This window comes from Hoplias malabaricus, chromosome 5 (assembly GCF_029633855.1).
Source record: "Hoplias malabaricus isolate fHopMal1 chromosome 5, fHopMal1.hap1, whole genome shotgun sequence".
Taxonomy (NCBI): Eukaryota; Metazoa; Chordata; class Actinopteri; order Characiformes; family Erythrinidae; genus Hoplias; species Hoplias malabaricus.
Genome location: NC_089804.1, coordinates 8,516,342 through 8,533,625, shown reverse-complemented (window position 1 = coordinate 8,533,625; position 17,284 = coordinate 8,516,342). Strand labels below are relative to the sequence as shown.

General features: G+C 40.1%; 1 protein-coding gene across 7 annotated transcripts in view; it reads left to right on the top strand.

Annotated features, from left to right (window-relative positions):
- The window catches only part of sulf2b (sulfatase 2b), a 166,234-nt gene that overhangs the window by 112,953 nt on the left and 35,997 nt on the right, over nt 1-17,284 (top strand). For 6 of the 7 annotated variants that reach the window (XM_066670765.1, XM_066670764.1, XM_066670767.1 and 3 more), the window contains one exon: nt 15,181-15,434. In XM_066670765.1, coding sequence (XP_066526862.1) covers nt 15,260-15,434 — 175 coding nt within the window. In that variant the 5' untranslated portion in view covers nt 15,181-15,259. Of the gene's footprint in view, nt 1-9,505; nt 9,685-15,180; nt 15,435-17,284 lie in introns of those variants that run through there. The other variant, XM_066670766.1, reaches the window with a different exon arrangement.

Sequence of the window (17,284 nt, the reverse complement as noted above, 5' to 3'; positions counted from 1 at the left end):
CTGCTGCACCACCGTGCCACCGATCCTTGTTTATATTTACTTAATATCCATCCATCCATTATCTGTAACCGCTTATCCAATTTAGGGTCGCGGGGGGTCCAGAGCCTACCTGGAATCATTGGGCGCAAGGCGGGAATACACCCGGAGGGGACGCCAGTCCTTCACAGGGTGACACAGACACACACACATTCACTCACACCTACGGACACTTTCGAGTCGCCAATCCACCTGCAACGTGTGTTTTTGGACTGTGGGAGAAAACCGGAGCACCCGGAGGAAACCCACGCGGACACGGGGAGAACACACCAACTCCTCACAGACAGTCACCCGGAGCGGGAATCGAACCCACAACCTCCAGGTCCCTGGAGCTGTGTGACTGCGACACTACCTGCTGCGCCACCGTTCCGCCCATTTACTTAATATATTATTATTATTATTATTATTATTATTATTATTATTATTATTATTATTATTATTATTATTATTATTATTTAAATAGCACTGGAATAATGAGACCAAACTAAAATATTTCTACAGGTTTTACATTTTCTTCACCTTTCTCCAGTCTGACTTTGAGAGAAAATTACAGAATCAAATATGTCTAATTAAAACAAGCCAAGTCCAGTTTCTAAGTCATTTTTAGGACCTGCTTCATTAACTTAATTAATATAAACGTGGTGCAGCTTTGTGGTGCATTATATTGTCATATACGGCTGTTAACTGAAAGGCTGGTGATTCGAGCCAACAGAGATGTCTTCAGCTCCGTTTTGGGTAGCAGAGCACGGTGGTGTAACAGGTAGTGTTCTGGGGTTGTGGGTTCAGTCCCTGTCTTGGGTCACTGTCTTTAAGGAGTAGGTGTGTTCTCCTGTATCTGTGTAGGTTTCCTCTGGATGCAATGGCACAGTCCAAACAATACATCCTGGCAGGTGGATAGATTATTGATTACTGAAAATTGCCTACAGATGTGAGGGTGTGGTGCCCTGTGATGGTCTGGTGCCCTGTCCAGAGTGTGTTCTTGCCTTGCGCCCAGTGATTCTGGGTAGACTCCAGACTGAGAGGAGGAAATGTCTACAGAAAAAACAATGAATGGATATACATTGAAATATTTTCATACCGTGATGTGTTGGAAAACACTGAAATTTTATCCCTATTACTCAGCATTAGAGGGCTCAGAACACGACACCTGCTCAGACACAAGCATAAAGAGATGCCAGAGGAGGGGTGTGGGTAAAGTGTCTCAGGGATAAGAGGTAATAGGTGCTGGCAGCAGTAGCTTGTGTTCAAAGCAACTCTTAAAGGTTTGTCCCCTCTCTCTCTCTGGAAGTGTATTTATCTCTGCATTTAGAGATTAGGAGAAGCTTCCAGCATTTTCTCCACCACTCAAGGAAGTAGATTTCAAAGTTTTTATTTTTTCAATATTATTGTATTTATTTACAGATGTTTGGTGTGAGGTGCTTGAAGATTGGAAAGCTTGAACATTTGTGTGAGAGTGTGTGTGTGTATGTGTGTGTGTGTGTGTGTGTTTGAGAGATTTGGGCAATATATATATATATATATATATATATATATATATATATATATATTTGGGCATAAGATTTTGTAGTCAGTTGTGTTTGGTTTGTGTCTGACTGATGATCGTGAGTTCATTGTAAGTGATTTTATACCTCTTTTATAACTCAGACTCTGAAGGACATGCAGATCAGAGGTGGGTAATAACGCACTACATTTACTCCATTACATTTACTTGAGTAACTTTTTGGATAAATTGTACTTTTAAGAGTAGTTTTAATGCGCTCTTTCTTTGTTTTGTTTTGTTTTGTCGAGACTTCCAACTGAAGCTCTGTCACAAAACTGTGGCTCAACAATCAAATGTAGCCCCTAGCAACGTTTGACTCTGTTTCACCAATCAAACAGAGCCAAGCCGTCACATGACCACACACAAGATACATTAATAATCTCTGCCTACTGAGCCCATTGTTTTGTTAGTGAACATGTAAATACACACAACTACACACACACATACACACACAGAGTTTATGGTTTACATAAACTTATGTACAAAAAGCCTTTTTCTTCTTGTTCTTATTCTCTGTAGCCTCTACCTATTGAGCCCATTGTTTTTAATCAGTTATTGTGGCTGAATTTAATTTATATTACTTTGTAAAGGTAAAAGGTAAATTTAGTATTGTTTTAGTTGTTTAAGAGATATTCTCCAGCTCTGAATTTGTTCATTGCTGTTTCATATTTTGTGCATTCAGGAGTATTATTTGACATCCTGATTATTAAACAAAGAGGTTATTCAGCAGTTACTCAGTACTTGAGTAGCTTTTTCACTTAGTAATTTTTACTCTTACTCAAGTAATTAATTGGGTGACTACTTTTTACTTTTTATTGTTCTAAAGTAACACTACTCCTACTAATTTTTTAGGCTACTCTATCCACCTCTGCTGAGGACAAAAGTGAATTGCTGTTATAGGATGTTATAAAGATGTACAATGGCCTAATTCAGAAACAATGCTTCATTTTTAACCAAAAACATCTGACCAGATACATGGTGCATTACAGTGAGAGCACAGTCTGACATTCAAATTGTAATTACTGAAAGTGATGTGAAATTTCATGATGTGAAATTCTGAATATTGACCATTTACTCTGTTTCTGAGACAATTTTTGGGTCTTGTGCCTCTTTTTGAAAAAAAGAAATTCCTTTAACATATGATGTATTTAGATATTATCTGTTATATTTAGTTGTGTATGTACAATTATCCATCCCAGCAATTCAGTTGATAACTAGAGGACTTACTTACAATTCAGACACAGCTAGTCCTTTGAGATCTTAGAGGTACATGTGCACTTCTGGATGTGTGTAAGGGTAGTGTGTATACTGGTGTGTTTTCCTTTTTTTGCTAGTTGCTCAGCACCAGTGATTATCTTACTTGGCAGCTCAAGCTAAACTTAATCCCACTAAGGCCTGCATGATGCAAAATTAATTAGGCTCTATGTGCTCAATCATTAGAGCTGTCAATCAGCCAGACAGCACACATATAAACACACATACACACACACACACACACACACACGCAATTATAACTGAATGAAAAGTTTTGTAGTTATACAAGAGCACTACAATTCTTGGAAAATGTGTGCAAAATGATATGTTTTCTGATATAATTTTTAGTTTATCATTTTTGATTTATTAATTTATTAATTTTCTTCAGGAGATTCTGAACCGATTTGCTCTAATATTAAGAAATTTAATAAGGACAAATGTAGTGCACATATTTCAGAGATTATGTCAGCAATGATCAACCAATCAGCTTTCACACTTCATTTCAATATTTCTTTTTGATCTTAATGCATTTTTCTACAGTTTGGAAGTTGGCATTTTAATTCAAAAATAAGGATCATTAAAATCGTATGATATTCTGCGTAATATGAACTAATAAAGTCAATTTTGAATTCAGGCTGATTATCATACTTGGTAATTAAACACCAGTTAACGTTTTGTGAAGATATGAATCTCAGGATTATTGATTTATTCACAGGAATAGCTGATGAAACTTGTGTTATTGTTTTCCAGCAGGTGATCAGTCTGTGGTTGGATTGACAGGAGATGAGATATTTAGGTATTGCTGTTCACGCTTAGTGTGTGTGCGTATGCATGCGCGTGTGTGTGTGTGTGAGAGAGAGAGAGAGAGAGAGAGAGAGAGAGAGAGAGAGAGAGAGAGAGAGAGAGGTTTATAATTAGGATGCGTAATTAGAGGATAGAGGGATAGAGGACTCTAGCACTAATGAAGTAGGATTAATCGCTGGTATCATCAAGGACTTTCTATTAATGCTTGTGTTTAATACACACCATTGACATGCCCATGTTGTCAGAATCCCCACTGTGTTCTCTCGCTCTGCTTTCTCTCTCTCTCTCTCTCTCTCTCTCTCTCACACACACACACACACTCACTCTTTCACTTTATCTCATCGAGTTCAATCTCATTTTACAGAGACCTCCCAAACTCACATGTAGCTGTGGCTTTATAGAGATATTTGATCTGCTTTGGCTTTGACATCCACTGAAATTCCTCGTTCATATTCCTGCACTGAGGTTCAAGGCAACTGTTTTTGCCGACTCTGAAGTACTCTATTCAGAATTAGTCAATACCTCTTAAATCTCCTTTAATGCCACAGTTAGAGTATGTGCACGGTAATCATGCCACACATTTAGATATTTGATAAAGTTTCTTCTAAACATAACAGTGTCAATGAGTTTATTGCTCTTTCCTGCAGGAAGAGATTCTGATCTTCTGGGAATCGTCATCTTTGGGATGTTTGCTGTGAGGATATCCTAAATTTGATCTGTGTGTGTGTGTGCACATTTGTGGTGTATGTGTGTGTGTGTGCGTGCATGTGTGGAGTTGTCAATGATTTCATTATGTTCCTGATGCTCAGTTCGGAGGGCCCAACACCCGGTTCTTGACCCAAGAACCCATTTATCACTCCTGCACTCAATTACACTCGCTTTAATCTCTCTCCCTCTCTCTCTCTCTCTCTCTCATTCTTGCCCTCTGCCAGTTTCAGCTCCTACAGTTATCCATCTCTTGTTATTGATCCATAGGATGGAAAGATGCAAAATGATTCATTACACTGCCTCACCCCCCCCCCCCTCTCTCTCTCACATCTTTATCTGTGCCTGAGGCCTTACTGCAGCCCCCTCTAACCTCTCTCCATCACGCTAAATGGAGCAGCTCTTCCTCCCTCAGTTCTTACCTGGAGTCAGATTAATACAGCCTTGTTATCTTTGATCACAATGTGTTCCAACCCCTCTGATGCTGCTGGACTGTTTTGACCAGTTGTTTCCAGCTGTTCTGTTGCCCCAGCCATGTGTTCCTGTAGCTTTCTCAAGCCCTCATTGAACACAAAGCTCTGGTAGATTTCAAGTAGGTCAGCGTCTAATCACCAACGAATCAAAAGTAAAATAACTAAAAGAGGTGACAGTCAATGAACTATGTCAGAAATATTGGATCCAAGCAGTTTGCTTCTTACACTAACAGTAGTAATGACTAGAATACCAGTGGAAGAGCTAATGTCAAAATCATATGGCTCAGTGACCAGTGCTGTAATACCTTGGTGAACGGGCTGTAGGACTACAGAAATTAAAGTGGTGTAATGCCATGTGAAGGCAGATGTTGAATACTCAGGAGGAAAGATTCTGTTTATTGGTGTTGGACAAAACAATGTCAAATCCGTTATCAAAAGTCTCTCCAAAGGTTTCAGGGCACAGTTTAATTATGAGCTTATTGTTATTGTCTAAAGAAAAACACGTATCTCCAAAATAGTAATTTTATAGAAGTAAAAACATTAACATTCAGTAGCAGTCAGTGTAAACATGTTTGGAGCATTTCTATTGGTTCGTTCGTCAGGAAATTTTCACATAGTGTAAAGGACAGCTGCTGTGAACCATTATCAAATGTGAAAGGTGTCCAAATAGTTTTGGAGGCACTGTACGTCCCACTGAGATGTCAGACAGTATATCCATGTTTCCATGAGCCTCCATGTTCTCCCAGTGCCTGCGTGGGTCTCCGGTTTCCTCCCACAGTCCAAAAACATGGTGGTTAGGTGAATTGGCTTCTCTCATAACAGTCCTGCTGTGTGAATGAATGTCTGTATGTGTGAGTGAATGTGTGTATGTCCAGATATGGATTGGAGCTCTGTCCTGGGTGAAACCCTAGTGCCTGATGCAGACCTCCAGGTGGACGGTCGTTCCTGGTGGAGAGTACGCTGTACGCGTTTGGCTGCCGCTTCTCGCCAGTGTGTGTGTGTGTGAATTGAATGTTGAGTGTTGACTGTAAAGCGTCCTTGGGTTTCTAGAAAGGCACTATTTAAGTGTAACGTTAAATAAATAAATAGAAATATCCATTAATAAAATCCATCAAAAACACATTTACAGTTGACCGTAGTAAACTGCAGATGTTCTCCTGCTCTAACACACCCGAGGAATTAATTTATCATACGCTAACAGGTGTGTTAGAGCAGGCCAAACATACACTTTTAAAATGAAAATAATCTGTCACAGAGATAAAGGAAAAATTCACTATAAAAAATTTGTTTTCTTGTCTGTTGTCTTCTATTGAAAACATTGAAAATATAAGTAGGAGTTGTTATTTGTTCTTTAACATTAAATATTTTCCACAGTAATCAACTGGATTGAAAGGTTTTAGAGGTTGAAAGATTAATTGAAAGAGTTTTCATTGAGGGAATAGATGATAACTGAGCCGTTCATGGCTCTGTATGTCAACAGACAAGGGGACACATGTATGCACTGGTTTCACACTGACATACAGAGTTATAGTGAGTATAGTGTTCATTTAGGTCAAAGGTTCTGAATACAGTACACCGTCACTGTCAGCACAAAACCTCCAAAATCTCCAAAATGGAACATTTTCAAAACTTTTATTTAATGTTTGTATGGTGCAATGTTCACATTTTACATGAGGGGGGGGGGGTAAGTTATATTCCCTTTACCATTTTCTTGACCTGGGAACCTTGAACTCACTCTCTCTCACTTTCTCTCTCACTCCCCCACCCCTTCCATTTCACCCTAATTTTCTGGTCTTATCTTCACCTCATGAGTTCTCTCTCTCTCTCTCTCTCTCTCTCTCTCTCTCTTGCTCACACACACACATTTCTCTCTGTCTCTCTCTCTCTGTCTCTCTCTCTCTCTCTCTCTCTCTCTCTCTCTCTCTCTCTCAGACTTAGTTTGTAACTGTCTGGGTGGCAGTTCCTAATGTAGTGCGATAAGGAGAGCAAATGGACATAGTTAATTAAAAAGATAGGGCACTCAATTTGACAGAGTTCCTTCCCTCCTTTCTTCCTCCCCCTTTTCTTTTCTTTTCCGCCGTGTGTGCTGCTGCTAACAAAGACATGGCCCTTTTCAGCGTTCTGTGGCACTAATTGTTTTAGGAGGGATTTTTGTGTGTGTGTGTGTATGTGTGTGTGTGTAATCCTCAGTAGGGAATTTACAGAGCAGTCAAGATATTTTGCTGTGGGATGAGTGCAAAACTCTTGGTTTGGGCAGCGATTGGATTCAGACATATTTTGTCTGTCTGTGCTGTGTTTATTTAATTTTTTACTTGTTTATTCTGTGTCTTTGAATGTGTGTGATTAGTGATAATTGTAGTACTTATGTCCAGACAACTGGAGTGCATCACAGTTATAAATCTGCTGTCCACACAAAAGAATACTATTGTCCTTTTACATCTGGATCCTATACTGACATTTTATATTTCAGACAAACATCTCCCCAAGTGTACAGATAGAATTCAGAGAGTGAGTTAGAGACAAACAAAGGGAAGGTTGTAGTCGTCTGCTATTTTTTGGTTTTGTTTTGTTTTGTTTTGTGTTGTTTTATTTAATATCAATACATTTATTTACCGAATTCTTAATACCTCACTACCGCGCCCCTGAAATTGATAAGTGGAAAGATGATGATGAATACATCACTGCTAGTAAATGTGAATAAATTACTGGAATCTGATTATTTTAGTTTCTTTTTTTTTTGCTTTGATTTCATGTGGAAAACAGTCACTATGGACAAGTTATTTCAGCAATAGGAAACAAAGCAGAAAACATATTTTTTTACAGAAAGTTACGCTGCAGCCACATCAACTCAATTTAATATCGTATTTTCAGTATATATTGCATCCATTATGTGCTTTTTTGCACTTTCAGTGTCTTAAACAGATCTGCTGCAATACATTTCCACACCCACAAAGTTTGCTGCAAAGTAAAGAGCGGTCAATTGAAATATCATGTGTTGGTTAAGTGCACTCACAATGCACAAATCCTGCTGGTGCATTTATACTAACGTTATAAGTTAGCTTACCAGTCTTAAATGATATGCTAAAGAGCAAGTAGGGCACAAAGAACAATACACTATGCTAATCACTATGCTAGATTAGCTTAGCATGCTACAACGATGTTAGCTTGATTGCACAACAGTAAACGATTTCTACTGTATCTTAACAGTGTGGACTTGTACAGATAGAGTAAAACATTGAATAGAATAACTCTAGTTAAGGTCTAAATTAATATTTTGACCGACTTGTGAATTGCTGTATTTGACGACTGTTGCTATGAACGAACATTGCTGTTGTTGCTATGTCCAATCAACGAGAATGACAGTTCTTTTTCTCTTTAATTATTTTTAAATGTACCAAATGTGGAGCTTCATTGCTTCTTCTGTTTCCTCCTAGACTAAACAACCCAAACTGCATTTCTTTAGAGAGATCACTGCGTTTTGTCTCGAAAGACATGTTCATTTTTCAGTATTATGCAAAATAAAGCAGGGGGGGATTTCATTTGCTGCGCCTCTGGATGGGAATCCATTCATTACATGCTCTCTATCTCTCTCTCTCTTTTTTTGGAGAGACGAGAGACAAATTGCGGCTTCGTGCCAGCACGAGCTCGACCGAACACAAATCAAATCCGCTGCCACGAATCCAAACGCACAATGAACGCTGTAATTCAGGCAAATATGAGCCAGGCTTCAACTCGGAAGAAACATGGCTCATTCGCAAGAGCGTAATTCGTGTAAACGTGTTAACCAGCGTTGTTTTGTTGCAGTAACTCATGCAGATGTGAATGGAGAGGGGCACTTGTACTAGGAGCGGGTTAGGGCTTTAATTCAAGCAAATTGAAATATGTATAGGAAATGTAAGCAGCAGAGCTTTCAATTAATTGTGTTGAAATAATATATATATATATATATATATATATATATATATATATATATATATATATATATATTAAATCTACCTGCTTGGCAGTTTGCAGGATTACATTTGAATGAAAGTTTAGTACATTTTTCTTTGTCTGGGTACTGTTCTGTAAAAGGGGGTTTGTTGTAGTAGTTAACAACATAGTCTTATATCCAATATTTTTCCAAAGATTTGCATAGTTTATTCATCCCAGTCCATTTTTATTGTTGTGGTTTATAACTGATAAAAGAAATTGTGGCGGGGGAAAATGCAAATGGGACATGCCTTCTCCCTCCCCCCACATCCTGTCCCGTTATGGGAGATGGACGCATCTGGGGGGTGAAACGGGTGTAGGAAGGGCTAGAGGGGTGAGATAAATTGAAAACAGTGGACCTCAAGGTTACGGCGCATCAGTTCGGTGAGATTGGAATAAGGTTGGGGAGAGAATAGAGGGAATTATAAAGCACAGGGAGAGAGAGAGAGAGAGAGAGAGCGTGCAACTGTGGGAAAGAGAAAAAGGAAGGATGTCTCTGAAAGAGGAGGGTAAAGCAAGTGAGCGAGTAAGCAAGCCGGTCCTTAGGGAAAAAGAGAGAGAGAAAGACAGAGAGAGCGGGACTGTGCACAGAGAGCAAGAGAGAGAGGGAGGGTGAGCGAGAGAGAGAGAGAGAGAGAGAGAGAGAGGACAGAGGGAGGGAAGAGAGGGAGGGATATAGTGAGAGCGCAGCGACCTGCACAGACAGACGGAGAGAGCGAGAGGGAGAGAGAAGCACAGCTGTGGTATCGTGTTATCAGGGATTAGACGGAGATGCAGTTGTAACACACACACACACACACACACACAAACACACACACAAACGCTGAATGTGGATATGTTCACCATCTACAGGATGACAAGCAGCACTGAGCCCAACAACCTGCACATCAACACTATGAGGTACTTACAGCCTGGAGAGAGCGAGAGTGAGAGAGGGAAAGACAGAGAGTGGAGTAGGGACCGGAGCGGAAGGAGTGAGGGATGAAGGTGATGGCTTGCTGGGACGGAGAGAAAGAAAAGGAGACAGGAATGGAAGAGATAGATGGAAAGATCTGTAAAATTACACTTATTCCAAACACTGGAGTTGAGTGTTTTGTCAGTTAATGTATGGAGATGTACGGTGTTAGTGTGTGTCGGTCTCTACTGACTGATACTGTCCCGCGTGGAAATGTTTACTTGTCCTTTCAGTTCCATTTATGACTGATTAATTTGTTCTCGTTTGTCCTGGATGTCAGTCTGTACCGCACTTTGCGCTGCAATTTTTGCATGGAAACACTCAATTGAAGGCACTGTGTTAGTGACCAAAGTTAAGTTTTTCAGAAGGACCGAAAGTAGTGTTTGTTCTCTCAGCAACAGATGCATTTGATGTGAGCAAATGATATGCTTAAGATATTAGAGAGGTGTATAGAGTGTGTGTTAGTGCTGGCACTCTTTAATATCCTGATTTTAGCATTCGTGGACATATTGCTCTTTTCTAGGATGCTACTTATCAATGTTCACCCCTCCGTGGATGGAATCTCTCACTCTTTTTCACTCTATCTCTCTCTCTCAACTGGGAATTATTATGTTTGTGGACCGAAGCCATCCTGCCGTGAAATCTCTTGGAGTGCTGCTCTAGTGAAGAGAGTAGCACAGCCAAGGGTCAGACACAGAGAGACTGTAAATGTGTGTGTACTCATGAGAAAAAGAACATTTTGCAGTTTGAAATAAGAGTAAAACAATGTATATAAATATTCATTAATTCATGTGTGTGTTACAGGGCTAGTTTGGCATTGTTCAAACCTCATCACTGTCGTGCTTCGGCATCATTTGGCTGATTGAAATGAATGTACTTTTTACACGTTTCCTTAGACTCAGAAAATAGCTGAAAACCTTTTAACTTGAGAATCCGCCCATGGGTATCTGTAATAATAAGTGCTTCGAGTCAACAGGTTCTGTGTTCTTTTTAGGGTGGTACCGTACAGAGAGAGTATTAAACAATGTTTAATTATTGTGTTCCTTCAACTTTATCTTGCATCCTTATTTAAATTGTGTCTGTAAACTGTTATTTAAATGGTGCCGTGTCCAACACTGCAGCTGCTCTTCTTCTACATAACAGTAAAATGTACGTGTAAAACATACGAATACAGAATGAAGTACTGGATATATTTTGCTGTTGACAATGATGTCGACATAATACAGAACATCAGCAAACCGTCAGCAGGCAGAGCTCATGGTGTACAGTCTGCTGTGTAGTACTTTATACTCGCATCTGCAGGTGGCAGAGGTGGCGCCGGGCATTCCTCTCACTAATCTAATTTAATCTAATGGTCCAATCAGAGGGAAAACATGCTGATATTAAAAGGCTAATGAACGGACGTGTGCTGCCTGTTAATTCCATCATGTGTCTTTCCACTCCACGCCTTTTAGATTGGTATCTCGGTGAAAGGATGCTTTACCACAAAAGCTCTGCCTTGTTTTAGGACCGTAGGGAATTCACTGTTTCAGGGAAGTGATTATATTTAAGGCACTGGACAAAAGGATGGTTGAAATGAATGAAAATCACATAAATCTGAAAAAATGATTTTGTTTTTCATTAATTGAGCTCTAGCTACATTTTAAGAGAAAACTCTGTATATATCCCTTTAATTTAGAGTTGCTTTAATGAAAGAGGCATTTTAGCGTAACGATCAGAATGAGACAACTCTGTTGCTTTTATTTAAAAAATAAAAAAATTTAAAAATCAGCACCAGCTTTTCTAGAAAACAATATGAATGTGAATACTACTGTATTCTTTAATTTTTGTTAACTTGCAGTGAGAACAGTGCAAGATAATACCCCATTTTTCCTTGTAAATTTACAGCTATGTTTTGAAAAAAAAATATCTTCCACATATCTATTAAAATGACCATTTTATTCTCAGAAAAATATGATTTTTTGTTCTTAATATTGACTGCATTCTCTCTTTTATATTTTTTGTTTTGCCCCTATATCTTATTCCTGGCTGTTATTAGCATTTTATGATGTCTACATACAGATCCTGAATAAGCATAATTATGTATTAAGTGTTACAAGAATTCCCATGTTAATGAAAGCAAAGACAAGGATTGGATTGGAGAGTAGAAGTAGACCACGAAGTCAACAGAATCTATTCATTAAACTGATTAGCGCTGAAAACATTTCATTACCATTGACCCATCACTCTGATTTGCTTTAAACTATAAATACTCTACTGAATTCACATGTATTGTTTCTCGTAATGACAGAATAATTATGCTGAAATCTTTAAATAATCTTTATTGTGTTTCATTGCCGTCAGTGATATGTGGAGTTTTGTGGCGAACAGTAATTGATGGATGTCTCAGTCAGATGTAAACACAGACGTACACACAGATGGGGGATGTGTGTTTTGTGTGTGCAGTGCTACACACAGGTGCGGGGATATGGCTGGCTGTGTGTGTGTGTGTGCGCGTGCCGTATTACAGTGAATAGCTGTAAGGCAGAAGTGTTAGATCAGTCTCTGTGAGTTTTAGGGGCACAGAGGCTTTTCCCATGAGGCTCAGCTTGTTTCGCCCCCACACTGTCGCTTTACAGACACTTTTCCTCCTCATCTCTACTACAAACACTCAGGCATCCCCACCCGCCACCAGTGCCACCCCACACACACACACAAAGACAGCTGCTGAAAGAACATATTTTTGGACATGTTTTGTCATGTTATTGTTGTTTTTATTCTTTTTCTGTTGGGTGGATTATTATTCCCATAACCACTTGTAGTTCATTCTCTTTAGAACGCATTCTCTTATCAGTTGAAAGTGAAAGATCTGCCGTGGCCCTTGGAGCAGCAGGAGCTGTGGAAGAGTCTTTATCTCCACCGGTGTTTTCTGTCGATTTCTCTGATAGTGCACTTGTTCCAGAGTAGAGAACTTGTTCTACAGCCAGGGGTTTTTGAGCTGGGAAAGCTTCTTACTGTCGTGCTCAGTGTTTGCTGATAACCGTTAATGTTCTGTGGGCTGTGAGCTGAGTTGAGGCTCATTCCATGTGTGTTTTCATATGATAACGGCATTATCAGAATGTCTCAGTACACACACATTTGCTGTACTGTTTGACAAGCAACATCAAGCACGACTCTTCTACAGTTATCATCTACAGGACTTTTCAGGCTTGATAACGCAGAGTGCTCATCAGCTGGAGATTATACCAGGTTCTTGAAGTCACTCCATAAGATTTTTTTTTCCCACTCTGCTCTGCTTTTCTCTATTTTCCCCACGTTCTTGGTGTAGAGAGGCACTGGAAAAAATATGTACAGTTAATAAAATAAGTAACTCAGCTACTTTAATATTTGACTTTATTGAAGTTCAGATAAAGTATGTGTTGGCTTTAGTGATTGAGAGTTTGATTCCAAGCAGTGCCGCAGCTGTCCCTGGCCCGCAATCCAAGAGAGCGATGGAATAGTGCGGATGTCTCTTAGCTGATATAAGCAATTTTTCACCCAATACCATCAAGCTGGGTGAAGCTTCACATGTGTCTTCTCGCTGAGGCTTATCAAGCAACGCAATGTCATTTACAAACTAACCCCACACAGAAACATTTTTCTTCAAATTTTAATGTACCCAGAAATGTGTTTTTTTTTTCACACATAATAGAAATGGATACTGGGTGATAAAGATATTCACCATTCCTCTATTGTTACATATTCTTCTTTTAAATGTAATTATTTCACCTTAAAATATGTTCCATTACAGGCCATTCAGGTTTGCTCAGATGTTTGTAGATACCCCTTTCATTCATTCATTCATTATCTGTAAGCGCTTATCCAGTTCAGGGTCGCGCCTACCTGGAATCATTGGGCGCAAGGCGGGAATACACCCTGGAGGGGGCGCCAGTCCTTCACAGGGCAACACCTCATAGGCAGTCACCCGGAGCAGGAATCGAACCCACAACTTCCAGGCCTCTTTAGCTGTGTGACTGCGACACTACCTGCTGCGCCACCGTGCCGCCCTAGATACCCCTTATATTTGGTTATTTCAGCTACCTGTTGTTAACACAAATTTTTAGTTCTTCATCTAAAGTTTGTACAGTCAGTAATAGGACCCAGCACTGGGCTTGGCTCTCTGGGGTGATGAAGCTCTCTCCAACACCTTTGGTGCTTTTATTTGTAACTGGAATAATGTTTTTGCTTTTAAACTAGTCATCATTCAGCATCAGTACCTGACTTTATTCAACTTTGTGGCTGAATATCATTAAATCCTCACAGAACTGTTCCATCCTTTACTGTAAATCCTTCACTGCCCTCCTTTTCAGAAGAAACAGATGAACCCTTGTCCAGAAACTTTTGGACATAGTGTATTAACGTCAGGCTACGTGTAGCTAGCGCTGGCCTACTTTAATTTCCTTTACGTTCTGTTGCGCTACAGGCCATGCAGATATTTCAAGCTAGATTTATTACAGAATTGGGTCACATTAGTCCTTTTTTGTCCTCTGATTTCTGATCCAGCATTTTTGCTGGTATCAGCCCAGCACCAACCCTGAGAGTGAGATTGGTAGCATCTCTAGCCTTGATTATTCGTTTCTTTTCTTTTTTTTTTTTTTTTTTTTCATAACCTACTGTCCCTAGCTCATAAATCCTTCTAATAAACATCTGCTGTGTGAACTGCTGTGAGTGGGCAGACCCGGACCAGGGGTCCAGGCATTTATCTTCATCTTGAAGGCTAGTGGGATGGAGGGGGATTCCGTCTGACTGAATAATTAATGTCAAATATTTGATGACTCTGCGTGAAACATCCCTATGAGTTTTCTCGGAATAACTGCAGATGTGTGTGCGCGTGCGTGTGTGTGTGTGCTCACTAATTCCAGATGATCACACTTCAGTGTGCTGACTGTGGTGAATGCACTGAAGGAGATAAAGGAATATTATGGTCTGCCATTTTCTTGGTGCAATTTCGTGACATTTTTGTGAGCAACAAAATCTGCCCTTGACATTTTGCACCTAATTCTGCTGTATGTCTGAGGAGATTCATAAATGTGGAATAGATTTGAATGCTTTCATTAAAAATAATGCTTGTCATACCTCATTTCACAGGAATTGATTTTTTAATTGTGTCTTAGAATCTCATTAACTGATTTACCTCAGAGTGCCATTTCTCGGCTCAGTATGCATGTGTACATCTTCATCTTATGGAGATGATGCTACATATTGTAAAAAATAAAAATAAAATAGTGAAGGTTTTTTAGGAAGGCTATAAATATACTGCAAACCTGAAGAAGCAAACTTTAGGCACATGTCTTAGCTGAGCAGCTACAGCTGAGGTACGGGGAACACAGTCTATATTAGATTTTCCTGTTCCTTTAAGCAGTGTTAATGATTTTCTAGTCACTTGTAGCTCTCTCTGACCTTTGATGCTGGTCTCTCTGCAGGCATTGTGAGGCCAGGGTGCAGGTAGAGTGAGCCGAAGCCCAGACGTGGGATCTGAGGCAGCGGTCGGAGGGTGTTGGCATGGCGACCGGCAGACAGACGGGCTGGTTGGTGGTGCTGTTGGCTGTTGTGGTGGTGGCCCATGCATCCATCTTCCTCTCCAACCACAGGATGAAGCCTCGCTTCCAGCGTGATCGGCGCAACATCCGGCCCAACATCATCCTCATCCTCACCGACGACCAGGACATCGAGCTGGGTAAGGCACAACACATCCTCACACACACAATATAAGAGCAGTCTGTTGTAGGACTGAATGTTTAATATTCAAGGATTGGTATTTTAATGGTATATCAGCATTGAAAGTCTTTGCCTGGAGCTCAGACAAGAGTCCAGAAAATGCTTGAATATATGCTGTTCATTCCATTTCAACACCATTTACATTGACATGAATTGCACTTACATTAACTGTAGGTGCCAGATTATTCATTCACTGTCAGAAACCGCTTATCCAGTTTAGGGTCACCGGAGCCTATCCGGAATCACTGGGTGCAGGGCAGGAATACTGCCTGAAGGGGGCGCCAGTCCTTCGCAGGGTGACACATACGGACACTTTTGAGTCACCAATCCACCTACCAACATGTGCTTTTGGACTGTGGGAGGAAACCGGAGCACCCAGAGGAAACCCACGCAGACACGAGGAGAACACAACTCCTCACAGAGAGTCACTCGGAGCGGGACTTGAACCCACAACCTTGAGTGGTTTCTATGAGTTTTTTGTTCCTCTGGTTGGAGATTTTTAACAGTGTTTTGTTGCTCACTTTTTCCATTAATATTAAAAAGAGCAAATAGTTAGTTTGGGGGTGTTCCAAATATGATCTCCACTGTCTTCTGCATGCTCAGAGCCTTTTCCTCACCATGAGCTTTTCTGATAAAAACACATTTCTGGCCAAGACAAGTCCACTTCCAAAAATCATTTGACTTGTTTTATTAGGAAAGAATAAATTGCTTTGTGGCAAGCATTAGCAGTGCAACTCTGAGCAAATGCAGCAAAAGCAATCAGATAATCCTTATCTATAATCAGAGATAAGCTATGAAACATCATTATGCTAATGTTATGTTAATGTGGTATTCTAATGTGCTTTGGGTTGTCCTGGAGACTTGGATACACAAAGTGTGGGATTTTAAATACCAAAATCATTGTTTATTTTTACATGATTATTTTCTGACCAGGCAGATGTTGTTACTATAAGTCAATATTTTGTCGGAGTAAAATATTAATTACTTTTTTTTTTTTGACTGATTTGTTTGTATGGGTGGCATGGTGGCACAGCAGGAAGTGTCGCAGTCACACAGCTCCAGGGGCCTGGAGGTTGTGGCTTCGAGTCCCACTCCGGGTGACTGTCTGTGTTCTCCCTATGTCCGGTTTCCTCCGGGTGCTCCGGTTTCCTCCCATGGTCCAGAAACACGTGTTGGTAGGTGGATTGGTGACTCAAAAAGTGTCTGTAGGTGTGAGTGTGTGTGTTGCCGTGTGAAGGACTGGCGCCCCCTCCAGGGTGTATTCCCACCTTGCGCCCAATGATTCCAGGTAGGCTCTGGACCCACCGCGACCCTGAACTGAATAAGCGCTTACAGATAATGAATGAATGAATGATTTGTTTGTGCCACATTCACAAACACAACGTATAGCTTCAGCAATAATTGACTTGACGATTCTGCTATGCAGTGAATAGGTAATATATTCATTAAGATCAATTTGGTGTTTTTTATACTTAAGAAAATTGGCTATTGGTTATTTAATAATACTTATGTTCATCAGTAAGAAACAGTTGTTTTTCAGCTTTACTTGACCCCATCCCTTAGAAGTAGCAGGTTTGAATCCAGGTGATGCCTCAGCTGTGCACAACTGGCCTCATTCGCTGTGCATAGCACATGCTACTGTTGAGTGTCGTTGTGTTAGCAGCAGTAAGCAGTGGTTTGGCCTTGTGTCTTGGAGGAAACACATAACAGTCTAATGGTTGGAATAGGAAAATTTGAGTTTGAATGGAAAAACTCTAAATTACCAACGTTTTGTGGACACTTGCTAATAAAATTGCACTTTTTGAAATA